Here is a 21,509-nt window from a genome sequence, read left to right on the forward strand (position 1 = left end):
GGTCCGGATATGCTCCATTAGTGAGTAATGGCTGGCGAAAGATTTTGCTTTGTTTTCAGTTCACCTTGTGAAAGTAAGTGATTCTGGAAATGTTTTTTTCTTACTTTTTAACTCAAATAAGGTGGATTTATAAGGAGAATCACCTAAAAAATCAAATAAAACCACTCTAGAGGTTGTAGTGTAAACAGTTTTTGAGAATAAGTATGAAATTTGCCAAACATCTATTACAAAAATACCGTCTTAAATGTTTGGTGTCCAATAACATTGTTAAATGACCAATAAACAAATCGTTTTTCCTGATACAGATTGTAGAGAATTTAATTCTGAAAACAACCATAATAAGCAAAGTTAATTAAATGTGTAAAAAAGTTATGAAATTGACTCCTCAAGTAGTACACTACATAGCAGTCTTTTGCTGTTTTTAATAAGGAATGAGTATCAGATTGGCAACAGCTGGTAATAATTAATCATTTGAAAAACAACCGTTTAAACATTTTTAAATACTAAATAATCAGCTGAGCATTTATTATTACATGAATATGACACCTCATTGTTGAACAAAACAACAAACTGTAAAGATACTGTGTGTTTGTGTTAAGTATTTTTATCCTGTTATTTTCATCCATTTTATTAGTCATTTAGTGTTGTGTGTTTAATTTATAAAAGATTTAAGGTTATATTCATGTGTATTCAAACTCTGAATTAGCAGACATGCATTTAATGTATGGTTTGGGGACGGCTGCAATAGTACTGCAGCAAGACGTCTGTATCAAGAGAACTTTCCTAACCGCAGGTGTCCAAGCGCAAGAGTTTTTGCCACTATTCATCAACGCCTATCTGAAAACAGGTTCTTTGAAGTTTTCGGAGCATAGTAATGCAGGCATCACCCGGTCATGTAGGGACTGTTTAATTAGAAGAGTTTGTTCTTAATGGAATTTCTGGTTATCCTGAAAAGAGCACTAGAGAATTGTCACTACAGTTCAATGTCAGCCAATCTAGTATTCGGAGAATACTACACGAGTACTAGTTACCAATACAATTTTGATTACCGATGAGGCTCACTTTACAAGAACAGCTATCATTAACTTCCATAACAACCACACTTGGGCAGACAGAAATCCTCATGCTATCAAACCTAATCACCTACAACATCAGTTTTCAGTATATGTTTGGGCTGGAATCTTAGCAGATCATTTAGTCGTATTCATGCTTCCTCCCAGGGTTAATGGCGTGGTGTACTTGAACTTTTTAAGAGACGAGCTACCTAACCTGCTTGATGATGTACCTATGACTTTGCGCCAAAACATGTGGTTTAAGCATGACGGGGCACCTGCGCACTACTCTCTGGCTGTTCGTGGACACCTAAATGAGAGTTTCACAAATCAATTGATCGGCCGAGGTGGACCAGTTTCATGGCCAGCAAGATCACCGGACTTAAATCCTTTGGACTTTTACCTTTGGGGACATTTAAAAATGTTGGTTTACTTTTCCCCAACAGATACCATTGAAGAACTCCGATTAAACATTTCTAATGGAGTAGAAACCATTAAGCAGACACCTGGAGTTTTGAACGGGTCTCTGAAACTCGATGGGAAGATGCCTGAACGCGTGCATTTCGAACAACGGAGGTCATTTTGAGCATCATCTTTAATCTTCTAGTGAGACTTACAGCGATTGTAGATATGTTTAGTGTAATTAAAATTTTGAACTAAAAATATGTTTGTTTTTCACCAGCTGTTACCGATCAGATACTATTCCTTATTATAAAACAGCAAAAGTTTGCTGTGTAGTGTAATGCGTGAAGAGTCAATTTCATAACTTTTTCACATATTTAATTAACTTTGCTTATTATGGTTGTTTTCAGAATTAAATTCTCTACAATCTGTATCAGGAAAAAACAATTTGTTTTATTGTTCATTTAACAATGTTATTGGCAGTGGCGTAGCGAAAGGGGGGGTCCAGGGGGTCCGGACCCACCCCCCCCGAAATTTTAAGACATTAAAAAATGAAGCATGGAGCAGGAGAAAAAAAGGAGAGTTATCATTACTCTTGTCTACAAACATTAAATTGATTGATTTAATTGATGAAAGTGACCGTTGTTAAAAATATAATTGTCCTTTCGTTTAAATCATAAAGTATCAAACGATACTTTTGGGCTCGGCTTTTCGAATAGTGTAGTGTAATCACGGTATTTCTATAGGGCGCTGGTCACGTGACGTGGCAAAAGTAACCTGAACCGTAACACGGCGAACAGTTCAAATTAGCGACCACTTCGTTTCAAATTCGTCTTGGGGACGTAAAATGACCACTTAGAATAAAGTTACGACCAGTGGCGTAGCGAAGGGGGGGTCCAGGGGGTCCGGACCCACCCCGAAATTTTAAGACATTAAAAAATGAAGCATGGAGTAGGAGAAAAAAAAGGAGAGTTATCATTACTCTTGTCTACAAACATTAAATTGATTGATTTAATTGATGAAAGTGACCGTTGTTAAAAATATAATTGTCCTTTCGTTTAAATCATAAAGTATCAAACGATACTTTTGGGCTCGGCTTTTCGAATAGTGTAGTGTAATCACGGTATTTCTATATGGGCGCGGTCACGTGACGTGGCAAAGTAACCTGAACCGTAACACGGCGAACAGTTTAAATTAGCGACCACTTCGTTCAAATTCGTCTTGGGGACGTAAAATGAGACCACTTAGAATAAAGTTACGACGTTGATTTTAGGTGTCACTAAAACTGTAGACGTGTATATAATCATCGAACAAAATAAATAAAATCACTTTTGGTCGGAAAATACACTTGAAAAGTTCTAATCATTAGAGTTTTTCATGTGTAATTTATATTTCCGACCGAAAGTGATTTTTTTGATTTTTTTTTCCGATAATTATGTACTCGTCTACAGTGTAATGATACAAAAAAATCGTCATTATAACTCATTCATAAATACCTCTTTTAGAAATCCAAAGCAGCCGAACTTCTAATCAGTAGAGTTTTTCCGGTGCATTTTCCGACCGTTTACTTTGATCTGTACCCGAGCAACGCTAGAAAATTGCCCACCTTTTCTAAAGGGTTTTCGGCTGTCAGTGGCCCAATTTCCCCGAAGGGGTATTTCATTTTTTCCACAGAATATAGTTGTGTCAATTATACACTTGAGTGAAGCTCTGTTTTGTTCTTCTTCTTTCTTATCCAGTGAATGCAACATCACATTGGTGCCTTCTACTCGGCCAGAATCGAACTTCGTAAAGTTTCTGTAGCTATACAAGAAAATTTGTGGTACTAGAGTTGCTATGAGAGTTGAATTTGCCTATTACATCTTTCCACATTCTATAAGGCATAGTTACTAAAGCTCCATATTTTTTACCTTTTACGAGTGAAACTCATTGGCAAATAACACACAAAACGTCCCCCGGATCCCCGGTTTCGGACCCCTCCCGAACGAAATTTCTGGCTACGCTACTGGTTATTGGACATAAAACATTTAAGATGGTATTTTTGTTATTAGATTTTTGGCAAATTTCATACTTTTTCTCTCAAAACCTGTTCAAACTACAACCTCTAAAGTGGTTTTATTTGATTTTTCAGGTGATTTTCCTTATAAATCCACCTTATTTGAGTTAAAGAGTAAAAAACAAAACATTTCAGAAATCACTTAATTTCACCAGGTGAACTGAAGACAAAGTAAAATCTTTCGCCAAACCATTACTCACTAATGGAGCGCGTTTCCGGACCTACCTTTATATAACATTTTTTTTTCTTATTTTTAGCTCTAAAAATCACGTCTTAAAAATATTTTACCATATTTCTGACTCACCCTGTATATTGAAACTTTACAAACCTGTCTCTGGTAAAAACCAGAAAAATAAATTTAAAAAAAAAATAGTTTAAGGTACAAAAAGAAAACTGTTAAGGTTCAATCATAGGGTTAAGCATGCACAAACTTTTTAAATGTGATAAAATAGCCTATGTGATCATGAACTTTTACCGAAGATAACCACTGAAAAATATGTATGGAAAAAATCTAAGCATACACATAATAGTATGTCTTTCACTTCAGTGGGTTACATACATGTATTCAGTGCACTTGTTCTGTGAAGTGACATGGTTGGTGAAGGCTAACTTACTTTGGATCCTTAGATAACATACAAGTATAAACAATGGCAAACGTTAGAAATCTCATTATCCTTTCAAGTCAAGCAAGCCTAAAAAAAAAGAAATAAATTCATGACACAGCTCAAAAGTCAGTGTTATTAATGTTATAATTTCCTAATAATTTTTGTAATTTAATATAAAACTAGAATTTATTCTTATTCCTATGCTTTAGTTCATTTAACTCAAATCGTTGACAACTTTCTTTACCAATATATTTACCTAATTAATCATTACCTTCTAGCATTTGTGTCAAGAATGCATTATAATTCTAGATTATCATTTAGATTTTAGTTAACCATTTAGAGTTCCACTTTTTCTATTTTTTTTTTAACAAGAACATGGTTTTTAGACACTGTAATTTGAATATATTATATTGACATAATATGCAAATTGTTTACGTTAAGACTTAAAAAGGCTTCACTTATATAAATCGTAAAACAAAAACAGATTCAATGACAGCCAATTTATTGATGTTCATTGGTGCAGATAATAATTCGCAAGAGACAAGGAAGATTCAACTACGGCCAACGATGTACTCCAGTGTCACTGGATGACTACAGCCTGGACAACATATCTGTATACAACAGTATCCGCAGGAAGGGTGCTCTCAGAGCTTCAAAACGTTCTTTACGGAAACCCAGCGTTTGATGATCCGGTGAGTTTTCATTTCAGTTTTCAATCGTTGTTGACTTTGAGTCTCATTACCCAGTACCAATCATACTTAAGCTTGCAAAAAACATGTTACATGAGCTTTTTGGAGTTCTAGTTTTATGACATTTTACTATATTAACATCTTCACTGCAGGACTTTTCTATGTGGATTGTACAGCAACCCCAACAATGAATATATATATAGTTTTACTGACAAAACTGATAAACAGTTCAGTCATATAGCTGATTATCATGCTTGAACTTATTTCTCTACATTTTTAGCTCTATAAATGTTTGATTTGAGCGACATTGGGGTGAAGATAAAGTAACCCTCCAGCTGCCCATCATTTTACTGTCATATACAGGGTGTCCCATGAAGAAATGGAGAAACTGTCAGGACTTGTTCTTACGGTGAAAATAATGAAAAAAGTTCATTTACACATAGGTCCAGAAACGCTTAGTTTAGCTAGCTATACAGGGTGAAAGATTTCGCCCAGATTTCAGTGCCACCGTTAAAAGGGAGCCCTATTAAATTATTTTGGGCGTTACCCAGGACGTAAAATTTAATGTATATTATGCAAATTGAACTGAAAAATTGAAAAATAAAAATTGGTACCAGACCTCTAGCTGCAGTAATTTTTAAGATATCTGAAGAAATACGCAAAATTCTGTGTCCAAAAACAAGTTTCATTTAGGTTTCAAGTAGATTAACTTTGTTAAATGTGTAACAAACACGTAAAATTCTTTAACAAAAACTTGTAAAGAATTAATTTCTTAAGATAATGATGTAAAATAACGGTGGCACTTTAAATCTGGGCGAAATCTTTCACCCTGTATAGCTCGCTAACTAAGCGTTTCTGGACCTATGTGTATATGAACTTTTTTCATTATTTTCACTGTAAGAACAAGTCCTGACAGTTTCTCCGTTTCTTTATGGGACACCCTGTATAATACAATTAATTTTTAGAAGCAGTTGTAGCAACTATGCGCATATTACATGATGCCTAATAAGATTCTGGTCCCAAGTAGTTTTGGAAGTGTAAAAAGGGATTGGAATCCGGTCCGAAACAGAAGGAGGGTTATAGAAGATTTTATTTTACCAATTTAAGTTAAATTTAAGCCTAAAATGCTATGCAGTAATTTTCAAACAAAAAATAATTGAAATCTTTGAAATGTACAGGGAGGTCCAACACACTCGATTAACTTTGCTGGACTGGCCAACTTTAGTAGTGACCGCAAAGCTCTGGACGAGGAGTTTGGCCAGATTCCGATGATCACTGTTAAGCCAGACGAGCTACCCCCTGGTGTCGAGAGTAAGAATCGCTACGCCAACGTGATCCCATTACCGGAGACTAGGGTAGTACTGCAGACAAAAGAGGGAGCCGACATGACCGATGAGTATATCAATGCCAACTATGTCAAGGTCAGTGCCATTATTTTTAAGAAAACAAAGTTAAAAAAAGATCTTAGGTGGTGTGATTGAGGTGTTTCAAAATTCAGGTCTAGAATGAAATATAATGGTCTAATGCTTTGTGAGAATTATTTTTTGTGGAATAACAATTTTTTAGAAACCGGATATCGTTCAAACTTAATAAAACTTCTTATAATCTCATAATATAAGACTGATTACCATTCAGGCATACCTTGGTAAAGGCCATGCCAGGCAGAGCCTCCCTGGTAGAGGCTTTACCATAGCTTGTAGACTAGGGTGGCTCGTGTTATATACTCAAAATTTTAAATTAATTTTTATATATAATCCATTCCTCCCCCCTCCCCTCAAAATACACACACTTTTGAATTAGTAATAAAAGGATTCTAGCAAAATTTTGAGATAATATTTCAAGTGGAAGAATGCTCAAAGGTTATCATATTAAGAGGAAACTCCAAAAATAGAAATATTTTGTGGTAGGTAAAATTATTTGCAACCAGCAGGGATGTCAGTAATTATTGTATTTCCTAATAAAACATTGATAAAGGGTAAAAACTTTGTATAGGATTCTAATAGAAGGAGTAAACATGGATTAATTTTTTAAAGATGACAGCTGCATACTGACAACAAACTGCTTGTTTTATTGTCTGGGTTGGAACCAGAGTTTTATTAGCTTATGCCATTTGCAGATCATCTGCTTTTCTTCTTCATTATTAGTCAAATGCAATTAAAAGCTGAATACAGTAGTTCGATTCCACGGGTTAACATTGTCATTTACTACTTTGAGATTTTTTATGTTATCTCCCTCTAATGCATTATATCTAATTACTACTTCATTAATACCTATATATAGTAAAAAAACTAGCATTTATTTAAAACTTATCAAAACAGCTTGAATAATATTTTTAATTACACAATCAGCCATAATAGATTGGTTAGTTAACCCTGGAACTGGCAAACGCCCGATATCGGGCGTTTTAGTCGCATCCTAGATGGCAGCGCCCGATATCGGGCGTTTTAACATGTCTTTTATTTCTCAATATTACGTACTTAAAACACGATCAAAGAGTATCGGTATTGATACCAATCGAAAGAGGAAGGTTCAATTTATGTAAATAATACACTAATAAATAATTTTATCGTTTCGTTACACGTCCATACGTTTTATAATCTCTGAACTTTTTGGTTACATTCTTCCGCGTACCGCGCTAGTTGCGCGCGCAGCGATGAGTCAACTGGTTCATTCTGCTATTGTTATTTCGTCAGCTGCATGGTGTTCTGTCTGGTTTATTGTTTGTTTGAGTTCGTTGTAATGATGGCTGTGTATATGACGCGATAATAGTAGGTTTTTTGTGCGTGTTTACGTAATGGACCGTAATTTCCGCGATCGTTCAAGTGACATTTGACTTGACTAGAAGAACATCAATCGAAAGAGGAAGGTTCAATTTATGTAAATAATACACTAATAAATAATTGTATTGTTTCGTTGCACGTCCATACGTTTTATAATCTCTGAACTGTTTGTTTACATTCTTCCGCGTACCGCGCTAGTTGCGTGCGCAGCGATGAGTCAACTGGTTCATTCGTCTATTGTTATTTCGTCAGCTGCATGGTGTTCTGTCTGGTTTATTGTTTGTTTGAGTTCGTTGTATATGACACAATAGTAGTAAGTTTTTTGTGCGTGTTTACGTAATGAATCGTAATTTCCGCGATCGTTCAAGTGACATTCGACATGACTAGTTGAACATGAAATAAGCAACGATGAGGATTCTGATTTAGACATTCAATCAGAACATAATTAAAAAAAATATAATATAATAAAAAATAGAAAAATTAATATGAACTAATAGTTACAAGATTGTACAAATCCAAGTGAGCTTTGAAATTCTTACTTTTGTTGGTAAGAAGTACTTTCGAATGTCAGTGTATGATTTTTTTTATCGTTTACCACATGTAGAAATAAATACCTTATAAACTATGTGTTGTTTTATTTTTAATCAGAATTAAATGCTTTTTCTTTTGTATATTTTGGATTTTGCATATCACTAACAACAAACAATTTTACAAATCAAAAACTTTGAACAAACATTTCTTTTTTATAAACAATTTTTTTTCATGAAGAGGTAGAGTAAGGATATTTTTTGTTGTTATAATTACATTATGTGAGAAATGTTCCATGAAAAATGCTGAATAAAAAAATATATAATATGACATAGGTACTTTAAAGTAAACATGTAATAATAAAATAAATATAAGGCAATGTATGAAGTACTAAAAACACTCCGCCACTGAGAGAAATATGACCGCCAGTTCCAGGGTTTAAAAGAGTCCCAATTACTTTCCGGCCTGCAGGCCCTTCCTTCATCTTATTACCTTGTTCTTTCTGGATACTTTATTTGTAAATAGACTCAAACCAAATAGTTCGCCTGACAGGTACCAAAGATGAGATTTTAAAGCATTTACACAACCTCCTCTTATTATTCCTAGATATTATCCCTTTTTTATCAACAGAAGCCATTACAATGTATTTTTTATTCAAGTTTTTCAACACAATGTTTTTCTAAGTCTCTGTAAACCGACTTTTTGCCAAATTTCAAGCAACCCATCTATAGTGCATTGTATTGAAATTTCTCACAGATTTTTTAAGTTTGAAAAAGATAAAATCCGAGAAAAAAATTCAGTAACTGATTACATATAGACATTGGTTCTAAGTATCTGGTATGTTAGAAAAACACACTGTTTGCTTGATACGTTAAAGTAATATTTTCGCAGAGTGTAAACCTTATAATGAAAATGACTCTAACAAACAACTATTATGTTTTAGCATTTGTTAACTTCCTTGAAGTCCGAGAAAATAATGCGAATTAATAACTCTCCACAAGGAATTATAGGCATTTAAAATAGAAATTGTGAGAAAATTTTTAATTTTTAAACCATAAAAAATTTAGCAGTTTTGTTGATTTTAATTTTTGTCATAAAATGCAATCTTTTTAAAAATAAAAATAATTTGACAAACCGTTGTACGTTATAGGGGCCCAAGAGCCAAGAAAAGTTGTACATTGCCTGCCAGGCTCCTCTGCAGTCTACTATTGAGGATTTCTGGAGGATGGTGTGGCAGCAGCAGACCAAGGTCATTCTCATGCTGACAGCGCTCAATGAGAATGGAGTCGTAAGTCAAAGTTTCCTTGTTCAAACTCATTTTATGTTAATTAAATAATACATACGGCATGTGGTAAAGAAAGCACAAAAAGGTATTTACAATTGTGTGGTTTGTTATTATTTTAAAACTAATCATACACTCTGAACAATTTGTACTAAAATAATATTTATGGTAGGATATAACAGATTACTGAGCTCGATGATGGCGTAAAGTTATGTATTTTGAGTGTTTTGGACCTGACAACAAACAATTCTTTCAACAAAAACTGTTTGGTTCCAAAATATTGTTAACATTGATATTGAACCCCTATTTAATTCCCACATGTAGCTTAGTACGGAAGGGTATTCTTAAGCTATAGAGATGTAGAGAATCTTTTCTCCCTAAATTTTTAAAATAAAGCTAAATTGAAGAATAAGGAATTGAAATGATATTGTGTGTGTAATTTTGTTTGATGATAATGTTTACCAAACGAAATGGTCAATGTCCACTTTTGGAAGTAATCTGTAGACACATCCTTTGGTAGCCCTAGCAATTGAACTTCAAAGCATTTATAGATTGTCATCCGGACCACAAAACCATTGACTGACCATAAAACTGAGTCTCCTAATCTCTCACTTTTCTTGTCTTGCTGCCTGTTATACTTAATCAGTCTTTTTCTGGCTAGCTTTCACATTAGTTTCTTATGTAACAGCAACTTTTGTGCCAGCAAAGAAACATTTTTTACTGTCAACCTTTTATGCACCATGTGCCATATAATAATCCTGGGTGGACTGTTACCAAAAGGTGTAAATACAATAGTTAAACAGTGACATATCTAAAATGTTGTAACAACTGATGTCATTCTATATCATGACTCACTTGCTGCAATGAAGCAGTGGATGGTGTATTAAATTTGTACCGCTTTATTTCAATGAAAATTCAAAAATAGATTTAAATTCAATTTATAATGTGTTTTTGCATTTCAGGAGAAATGCGCAGACTACTTGCCGCAGCTGGAGATCACAGATTGCCACAGGCTGTTTGGAGATTTCCAAGTGACATTGAAAAAGCATGAGGTGCGAGAAAAGTACATCATCTCCAGCCTTCAACTCAAGGTAATTAATGTTAAACAAGAATATCGTAAGTTACATTATTAATAGTCTATTTAGTTTAAATGAGTTTTTAAACAATAGATTTAAGTAAATTGATGTATAATAAATTATACAAATCTTATGAACCGCTAAAATCCTACAAAGGTGTCTGTGTTGTTAACTATCTAAGTTGAAAACCCAACCAAATTTTCTTTCTTTATTTATCCACAGTTTTACTAAATTTGTTTCAATGTGGTTTCTATGGATTGGTGTTGTGTTGTTGTAGTGAGTTTTAGTTAAATTATTAATTACAGTGCATAAACAATGTTTTAAAACTGTACTGAATTTAAAAAACAATAAGAGAAAAATCTCATAAAAACTAATTATTATTTATTTGTACATATGTAAGAGAATTTTACAAATATTTTATATCTTAAAACCCTGCGAATTTTTGTTTGGTGATTAAAGGTCCAAGTTATAGTAAAGTAACATAAATAGGTTAAACTTGAAGACAACAGTGATGTGGCTAAAGGGGGAGAATGGCGGTAATATAACCTAACCTCAAAAGCCTTAAAAGATCTTGCAAATTTTGTATGTATAACAGCAATTCAACTTGTTTGAAATAGTAAAAATCTTTTATTTGAGGTAATAAGGCCTATATAATTGTTGAAATTTAAAGTTGTTCCATATCCTCATCTGTAGTGTGCTCTTCAATCAGGTTTAACCTCTTTCAAAGCCAAGTCCTAGTCAAGACTCTGGAAGAAAATGTTTAGTGAAAACTGTATCAATAAGAAGAAACTCGTAAATTTTTTATAAAGAAATCAAATTATCTTGAAATAACGGTTTTATGTGTAGATGTTTCAAAGTTAAAAAGTCAGAATATAGTAAACAGTTTATAATAATCTATATTTATATACTCAGAAACTATCTGACTGATCATTATGAAAATTTTTATGTATATGTATTTTACCATGTAGAAGGTTTCTATGCTATGCCCATTGATGGATGTAGATCACCACCAGGCAGCGCTGCAAAATAAAAAAGTTATCAAAGCGCCTGCCCACCATAAACTGCAATTACGAGAGAGTTACATATATTAAATAAACAAACATTATTTGAAGGCAGTAAGTTTTGATGTATATTTCTCTTTAAAATAAATTTCTGGTTGAGCTTAAAGCTTGAGCATTAGACCACTTTATAATAAAGTACATGTACAAGTACAATGGCTATACACATACACTTTTGACAGATTGTCTTGATCGTGGCAACAAGGTAAACTCTACACCGGAATTGGAAATATAATTTTCTTGAACCAGAAGTGCTCATACAGGAGAAAAGCTTACGAAAAGCATGCAAAGCCATGGAAAACAGCTAGTAAGAAATAAAAATGTTTGAAAACAATAATAGAAAGTTGTTTTAAATCTTTACAACATTTTTGACAGTTTGTTCATCTTAATTTTATGTTTATGAAGAAATTTAAGAACACTTTTTAAGAATTTGTTATTGTGTGGTTAGCCAATAATTCTATAAAAATCCATTAGTAATATTGTAAGCCTGACTGACACAAAAAATATTTAAGTGAATAATTTTTTTTCTAGATTGTGGGTTTACTATATGCTTTTTCATAAAACTTCTGATAAAGGAGAAACTGGTCATGAACACTCAGACCCCTCCAGGCTATTGTTTGTTTATACAGCCAGATGAAAAGTAAAAGTGGCAGAGATTGTTTGTAGTGTTAATTGGGCAGAAAAGGAGGTGGTTAGAGAATTTTAATAATAAAATAGATAGAATAAGAAATATTAACTCAGATGATTAATAGCGTATGAGCATATGCAGTAACAAGCTGGTGTAAAATTACTCATCAAGCTTCCTAAGGAAATTAAGCAAACAACAATTCAAAATCAATTTAAAACAACAAAAGGACTTTCTAGCATCCAAATCGCTTTAGTCAATTGACTAGAATTTTGTCAAGCCTCTGGGAAAACTAAATTTTACTTAGCTTCCCCATGATATCAATTTAAATATCCTGTACAGCGTTTATATTCTAGGCAGACTATAACCTTATGAATAATTTGATGTATGCAATGCAATTTTTACAGTTTTGACTACAATACAGATAATTTAATTTGGTTTAGATTTGCTCTAGGAATTTAATCATTTAACAACTACTGTCAAGTCTCTCAAATTGTTGTCCACCATAAGATAACAATTTTAAGATTTAGGTAGTTTTGAGCTGAGCTGAGTTATAATTTGTGCTCATACTCTTATATTTGTACTGACCAAAGAGACGTTGTTTCAGAACCTAGAGACCAACCTGTGGCGAGAGGTAACACACTTGTGGTACTCAAGCTGGCCTCCGCAGGGGGTGCCAGATGACGGCAGTGCAATGATCGCTTTCCTGATTGAGGCTCGCTCGTACATGCGCGGTGCCCAGGGCCCCACCGTGGTACACTGCAGCCCAGGTACCGGCAGGACCGGTACAGTCATCGCCATCGATCTCTGTATTCGCGACTTTGAGACCATTCGCACTGTTGACATCCCCAAGACTGTCTACTCCTTGAGGAGGGACCGGGCAGGATCGGTGCAGACCAAGGACCAGTATGCTTTCATATACCAGGTGAGCTTGGATAATGATTGCAAATTGAATGGAAATTAAGACCTCAAAACTCTTGAGTAGTAAAAATAAACTTGAAACCTCTTTTGAAATCTGTCTATTATATAAATGTTTTCGTAGTGTTAGTTGCGTATTTTATTCTCAGATTTGTAAAACATATATTTTTTAAATATATTTTTAAAATGATTCCTTTATTTTAAATAATCTAAAACTTATTTTTTATAATAATTTGATAAATGCAACTAAGAATTAACTTCTGAGATTGTTTGTTCCTTACCATTGAATGGCAAACTTCAATTTCTCTAACAACACACATAACTTAATTAAAAGAAATTAACATAACTATTTTCGATAAATATTCTTTGTTATTGTAGTTATTAAAGTTCAAGTTTTAGAAAGATTACTTGAATAAGATTGATGATTGATTTTACAGGTGCTGAATCTCTATGCAACAAAACTGACTGGGGGTGCTCTGGACTCTATCTAGAAATGTATAACATCCTTTTTATCATCTGCCATCACGTGTATTGATTTGGTTAAATTGGCTGGAGTTTAATGGATACAGAACATTTTATGTATGATAATTTTTTTACACTTACATGATACTCTAAGATAATTTTCAAATTTCATCATATTTGTTTTTATTTATCACCTAACCATGATAAACAGACCATGATTAATTTGGTTGTAATAAACCAATGTTACAACACAACTTCTTCAATACTGGTTTATTAATACACTAAGGTTTTGTTTGAGATTTGACATAAATTCAAAAAATAATTTCAATTAAAACATTATCCATTTTCTTTCATCCAATATGGTTAGGTGATGAAATACTAAATAAAGTAGATATAATCATAAAAACAAAAAAATGTAAAACTACTTTGAAAAATTCTAGTGAAAATATTTGATACAGTCAACCAAACTTAGTACATTAATAAATCGACACTGAAAAGGAGAATACAAAAATGATCATTAAACATATTATTGGATTTGACACAGTATAGTAATCAATATACTAAGTTAAAACTAAATACAACAAGAAAAATCTCAACGTATTCCAATAATTTTGTTATTTTAGTTTTTAAAACTCCTGAAATAACAATCCCATTACTTAATGCCCCAGTGTTTAAAATTTGTTATGCTAGTTTTTACTATTTAAAACACATATGCTGAATAAAAACTCATTTTATTTAGATAGTTATAAGTTGAACAATATACGCTCTCTATTTACCATCCATATACTTATTATACAATACAAAACATATTAGTGATGTTGGATGTTACAAAATATATTGGTGTTACATGTTAACAATATTTTTTTTTTTTAAGAAATTATACATTTCCACTCATAGCAACACTGATTTAGAAATTTTTTTACATTGTTTTTTTATAAATTTGTCTGATATAGAATTATGTTAACATAGTGACCGATTAAAAATTACTTTAATTCGTTTGTGTGGTAATCTTGAAATAGCAAACTTGTTTTTCAAGAACTGAAATACTAATATTTATTTAGGGTACTGAAATTTTCAGAATTGACCTATATTTTTTTTATGATAACAATTTACACTTTAAAATGATTATTTCATTTTGTACGAACAATTTTGCAATACACAAATGCAGTCAAGTTCCTACTGTAATGTTTTGTTAAAACAATATATGTTCATGTTAGGCAATAAATTTTGTATAATATTTACAACTACTTAGTTATCATACAATGGTATCTTTTCATTTAATTATTTTGTAGAAGTAGTAAATGAGGAAAGGAGGTGACACATTGAACACTGGTTAAACGTTATGGATTTTTTCATCAATAAGTTATATTTTTAAATAACAGTTGTTTTGACTACTTTTAGTTTTATAACATATATTTCTGATGATTATAACATATATTTTGAAAACTCATACAGTTTCAAAATATAACAAGTTATTAGTTACAGTTTCATATTATAAATTATTTAATGGAAAGTATGATAAAAATACCAGTATTTTAAGTGTATTGACTATTTGGTTTGTTGTACTTTGTGCATATTTTAACTAGTAGTTGCTGTATATATCTGAATATACTATCTATTTTTGTTAATTTTAATAGTCTATACCTATGTAAATTATGATATGTGATATTATTGTTTTTGTTTTCGATGTTTATATTTCTTGTTGCACTTTGTATATCGTAATAGTATACATTCGGTGTATTTAATGTTAAGAAAATGAAATAAATGAAAACATTCTTTTATTGGTTGATTTAGTGTGTGATAACTCACCCATTTCATAAATCATTTACAACACTGTCTCTCTTATTCTCTTTGTTGTTAATTAAGTGAAGTCTTGGTTGTACATGTGATTGGTCCTAACTTTTTTAGCACTTTGAGTCACATGTACTAATTACATTAGCGCAGCTATTTCAGTGGGAATAGGGGAGTGCTGAAGAAGACACGTTAAAGAGGATTGCCTGAAGAAAAAATTGGATAGGTGAGAGTGAAAATTGCTAATTTTTTATGATTAATGTAAAATGTTTTTAATGTAAAACATGGGATTTTCAACCAATTGTAGAAAAACGAGGTAGGGAAAAAGAAGAGTCTTTACACTAAAGAAGGGAAGAAGAAATAGTATATGTAACGAAACAGTACTAAGATAAGAAATTTAATTCCAATATAGTGGAATCTTGATAATTCGAGATTATTATTAAATGATGATATCCAACATTGTAATTACATCACTTTTATTACATTTTCAGCCGGTCTGCAATGCTTACAATTAGTGGGATTGCATCGCAATTTTTGTTACACATTGTTAGGAACATGTGTTGGGTAATTTCCTACATAATAATCTATAAGGAAAATGAGGAAAATCAGATCTTTCATAAAGAGACCAGCTGTAGTCTACTTGATGTTGGGCCTAGGGCTAGGCTATGATCACTGTTTTGTCTGTCATGTTTTCCAGTGTAACAAGAACATCATCATCACCACTGTTCAAAGAACGTCAACACCATTATTTTGTATATTTTCATAGATATTAGATAGATTGTCATTATGTAACTCAGTAATAACTTCCAAAACAGCAAAAAAGGCGTACTTGGTAACAACATATTGAGTAATTGATGTAAATGCATCTAAAATAGGTTAGTACACTGACTACAACGACAAATATCCCTTCTGGCTCAGTCAGAAGAAAAGTTGGCTGTCATCTCTAAATGTCAAACTGAAAATGCATTATGAGTTTAGATGTTTAGTTTCCTCAACACTGGTGGGACAATAACTCTCAATGTTGGCATGTGTGTCAGGGGAATGCGAGGTGGATCGGCTCCCAGTATGGACGGCCTCCCCGTAGCCCTGCTCAAGCAACAAATTAGTAAGCTGGCGTCCCCTCTAAAACATAAATAATAAATCTCAGTATATCTTCAGGTGTTTATCCAGAAATATTTAAATCTGCAAAAGTAATCCCAATTTATAAAAACAATAGTAAATCAGACATGCACAATTATAGGCCAATATCATTGCTAAGTGTGCTAAGTAAAGTACTAGAGAAGTGTGTAAAATCTCAATTACAGAAATACCTCGAAGATAATAATATTCTGTCAGAGTCCCAATACGGCTTTCGCAAACACAAAAATACTTCAGACTCTCTATTCGCAATTAATAAATGTATAACAGATGCCTTAAATAATAATAATAAAGTGCTACTTCTTTTCATTGATCTGGCAAAAGCTTTTGATAGTATAAACAGAAACCTGCTTTTTCGAAAATTAGAATGTGTTGGAGTTCGCGGATTAGAGCTGAATTGGTTCAGAAGCTATTTGAGCGGACGTACGCAGTCTCTATAAACAATCATTTAAGTGACACAATGAGTGTTGATTACGGTGTATGTAGTCCAAGGTAGCACTCTTGGTCCACTTCTATTCTTAATTTATATAAATAATATTGTAAAAACTCGAGATTACTGGTAGGATATTTCTGTTTGCAGATGACACTGCAATATTGTTTGAGCGTGGATCGTGGGAGGAGGTCTATCGTGTTGCTGCGGCAGAATTGGCGTTAGTAAAACGGTGGTTTGATGAAAATATTCTAACCATGAATGTTTCAAAAACTAAATGTATGCCAGTCTCATTGCGCAGCGCGGGCGAGCCGCCTGTGGACATGGGATTGGTACTCCACTCTTGCGGTGACACGAACAGTGGCTCCTGTGATTGTCGGGTGTTACAGAGGGTGAACCAGTACAAGTACCTGGGAGTCATCATGGATTCAAAATTAAAATGGGAACCACACATTCACATGTTAACATCTAAACTAAGGAAAATGATTTACGTTTTTCAGCAATTAACTGAAATATTAAATCCCAATGAAATTAAAACTATTTATTACGCTTATGTACAATCAATTTTACAATATGGTATTATAGTATGGGGAGGGGCTTACAGGTCTATTTTATATCTGTTAATGACTGTTGCAAAATTTAGTTATTAAGGCAGCGTTCAAAAAAAAACACAACAGGTACCCGACTATCTTGCTCTATACAGAGACACAATTGTTATCAGTTCGGCAGCTATATATTAAAAGCTTACTGGTCTTCGCGAAAGAGCCACAGGCAGGAGATCGTCACCCCTGTCACACATAGATATTTTACAAGGAATGCTGTTAGCGTGGGCCTGCAGGTTCCCAGAGAAGTAAAATCGTATAATTACACCAATCCTAATTACATTGCAAATTTCCTACTCAGAAATATTCCGCAACACATAAGGGACCTGCAGGTCCCGCTGTCCGCATACAAAAACCTTGTCTCTGTCTGGCTGTTGGAGGTCGGCGCTGAAACACGCTGAGTCGCTGCTCTCATCTATATACTAGGACTAAAATATATGATAATGTTTATTTACTGGACTAACTTACTTTATTACACGCAACAAACTTTTTTCCACTATTGTTACGATGGCCGTCTTGCGCCGTTTCGTCTCTCCGATGGTTTGGAACACCTCTAATAACCCAAATTTAACCTAAATATCGTTAGTAATTAATTTTGTTCAATTTAATTATTTAGACTATAGCAAATAACATACCTTATTTTTATATGATCTTTTATATCAAATAATTAGACTATTGGGTATTGTGGCATAATTAATGTTGTCTGTGGCCTACAAAATACACCGATTATTTTATATTTCATATTTAATAATTGTTTTAAAAATAGATATAAAATAGTTTATTATTAATAATGATAACTATTATGATACCGCTGTGCACAGCAACTAGAAACTGACTCGACACCACGCACAAGCCTCTATGGCCCATGTGGGACTAATTTCATTCATATTATGTTGTACTATGCTTGTTTGCAAATTTTGAAATAAATTTGATTTTGATTTGATTTGATAATATAATTGTAACATTTTCAAACATTTAGTAACTCCATAATCTTGAAACCGTGCAAGACAAAAATATTTATTAGCATCTACATTTCTTTGTCTTTGGACATGATTTAGTAACAAGTTTGTAAACATATTCACTTATTGACATAAACAGTTCAGTTTTCTATAACCTTAAACGACCAACATGTTGAAACCTTAAGAGTTATAAAAAAATAAGTGGGAATTGTTGATACAAAATGTATTAATCCAAACAGATTTGTGCCTAACCTTATAATGTATTTTACTGAATTCTCGCAAGACTGAAGCATTTTCCTGGGCGTATTGTATTTTGGTGATTATCCTTCTACTGTTCAGCGTCACTGATTTGCCTGCATCACTTTGTGACTGCAGCATGAGGCAGTAAACCTTTAACTAAACCAACTGGTATGGAGCTAAATACGCTTAGACACATCAAAAAGTCAAACCTTTTTCTGAGCTGTCAGTAAGTAAGTTAAACAGAGTATTTTTAGCTCTAGTTGTGCTACAGTGGATCGTGGTAAAACCTGAAATGGAACAATATTGGTAAAAATCCCTTGATAACAACCCCATTCTTTTTACAAGCTACGCCTTATTGTAGGTTAAAACAAATAAAACAGTATCTGCATTTTACAAATGATAATGAGTACAACTCCAGAACCCACCCAAACCCCAAGATAAATAGAATTTGGCCGGTTTTGGAGAAACTAAGAGCATTCAGGCTTATTGCCGCTTGTACAAGTTTTATGAATGTTAAAAGTTGTTTGAAAGGTACTTGGTCTTCCTGTCATATGTTAGTTTGCTTATTTAAAACAGAATGGCCACATACAAATAATTGAATTGTAAGACCCCAGTTCGAGTCCCGGCAGAGCAAGTAATTTTGTGATTAAATTTTTATTGAAAATTATACAGGGTTTTCCACAAGTAACCTGACATACTTCTCAGGTGGTTTCCTCTCATCAAAATAATAAAAAAAAGTTTCATATAAACATATGTCCGGAAACCCTTTGTTAGCAAGCTATGGCTAGTGAAAGATTTCGCCCGATTTTCCAGGAAAGGACGGAAATAAAGTGAAACTGATGTTTCTATGGCATAAAGACAGTTGTTAAATTTATTGGATTTTATGTGAAATGAACTGAAAAATTGAATATAAATACATCCCAGCTCTGTAAAGACCACCCATTTCTGAAATATTCGAAAAATATGTAAAATTCAGTCTTGAAAAACATGCTTTGTTTAGATTTGAAGTACATTAACTTCTTCATGAAATGGGTAGCCGGGAGCGCCAAACATGTCACAGTTGAAAGATATCACTTGTTTGTTGCTCCTGGCTTGTGAAAGTGGATCTTTAAAGAGGTCATGCTTGTTTATTCATTGACGGATTTCGTTGAAACAAGTAACATTGGAATTATTATAAAATTTTCAAAATAGTCACTTTTCGTGATGCAAGACAGTATAACCAGCTTCACTTTCCTATGGAAAAGCTGGCAATTGGTGGAAAAGGTTTTCCTACTTTGCACTGAATTGGTACAATGTCTTCCTCTGCGATCTAAAAGAGCTTAAAAGCGACACTTTTAATTTAAAGCTTAAAGAAAATTTATGTAGCCCTATATAGACTTTACAGTTGCTTTAAGTGTTTATAATTCTTGACTCTCTTAGGTATAGTATTTTAAAGCATTATTAGATACATTTATTTACAGAGTTCTGAGAGACACTTAATAATAAAAGGTATTTTGAATTGGATTGAATTCTCGAAATGTTTTGTGAATAATAGACATAAAAAAGACGTAAAAGAAAGTTTTTACAGCTCTCAGTAGACAGCATTGAAATTTTACCTACTGAGGAATAGGCTAGAATGAAACTCAGCCAAATCTCATGGCTAGATTCTTAGAATTTGGCCTTGTCTATATTGAAATAAGGTTTCATGAAAAATATACTGTCTACACATACAACTATTTTTGAGACTTCCTGCTGACAACAGGCTATGTGAATGCTGAGCCAAATTCCATAGAAAACCTGCACCATCATTCAACTTGATGTAACCTATAATATTTGAAGCGAAATTTCAAGTCTATAAGTCAGTTCTTTCTTGAGAGATCGTGCAGACAGATAAACAGAAATTAAATTCTTATGATGGTTTTACAATCTGTTTCATTTTTGAAAATTAGGATTTAAAATCAAAAGTAGGTATACTATTATGAAATATTTCCTACTATATCAGCCATAGTATTATATCATAATAACATAAAATGTTCATACAATATATGGGTTGAAAACACAATACTCGTAACAGGAAACTGACACAATGTTTGATTAGATGATTCATTGAATTAATTGACTAATATTGCTAACGATTGTTAAAATTTGGCTCTACATAGTAAAAGAAATATGTCTATATTAAATTTTAACTTCTTGCATCAAATTATATGATAGTTACCATACTATTCATAGAAGTATAATACATAAATAACCACATCCATATATAAGCAATTTTAAATTATTACGAAAACTTTGTTTTGAAATGAGTAACGGTGGAAACCAAAATAGTTTAACTGAACTCCAAAACCAAATTCACTTCAATACATTATTTCAAAAGTTGAAATTTGTAAACAAACTGTAACTTTAATACACAATCAAAGAACTGAGATTGTCAAGTCATACTAAATGCCAGAATGCTTGAGAAGAAAAAGACTACTACATCTAATACACTTAGCCACAAATGACTGCAAATCCGCACATTTATCCCAGACTATCTACAGCTCAGGACGATTATAAGTTTTTAGGGAGTAGTAACAACTTCCGGCTGAACCAGCCAAACCTTGTATGCAGGATATGTTCAGGTAAGAACGTAACCGGGAAAAAGTTTTGAGGAGGGTTCAGACAACAGATATTTTCTCAGAGTGGACGGAGAATAAAGCTCCATTTTGTTCCTTAAAAAGTTCTTGACATGTTTCTTTGTTAAGAATCTTTTAACAGTACATGTCAATAATACCGAATTATTTAAATAATAATAACTATTTACTAAAAAAGTAGTTGAAAAAATTGAAAATTTGGGGG

The 21,509-nt window shown here is 32.9% G+C and overlaps 1 protein-coding gene across 1 annotated transcript; it reads left to right on the plus strand.

Moving 5' to 3' along the window:
* The first annotated feature begins 4,643 nt into the window (after positions 1 to 4,643).
* On the plus strand, positions 4,644 to 15,322 carry LOC124373255 (tyrosine-protein phosphatase non-receptor type 5-like). Its single transcript, XM_046831640.1, has 6 exons — positions 4,644 to 4,807; positions 5,983 to 6,225; positions 9,263 to 9,400; positions 10,357 to 10,485; positions 12,761 to 13,078; positions 13,509 to 15,322. The coding sequence occupies exons 1-6, from the start codon at positions 4,703 to 4,705 to the stop codon at positions 13,560 to 13,562; spliced, it is 987 nt and encodes a 328-aa protein (XP_046687596.1). The 5' UTR covers positions 4,644 to 4,702; the 3' UTR covers positions 13,563 to 15,322.
* The last annotated feature ends 6,187 nt before the right edge of the window (positions 15,323 to 21,509 follow it).

The sequence above is a fragment of the Homalodisca vitripennis genome, unplaced genomic scaffold, assembly GCF_021130785.1.
Source record: "Homalodisca vitripennis isolate AUS2020 unplaced genomic scaffold, UT_GWSS_2.1 ScUCBcl_5166;HRSCAF=11772, whole genome shotgun sequence".
In the NCBI taxonomy this organism is placed as follows: domain Eukaryota; kingdom Metazoa; phylum Arthropoda; class Insecta; order Hemiptera; family Cicadellidae; genus Homalodisca; species Homalodisca vitripennis.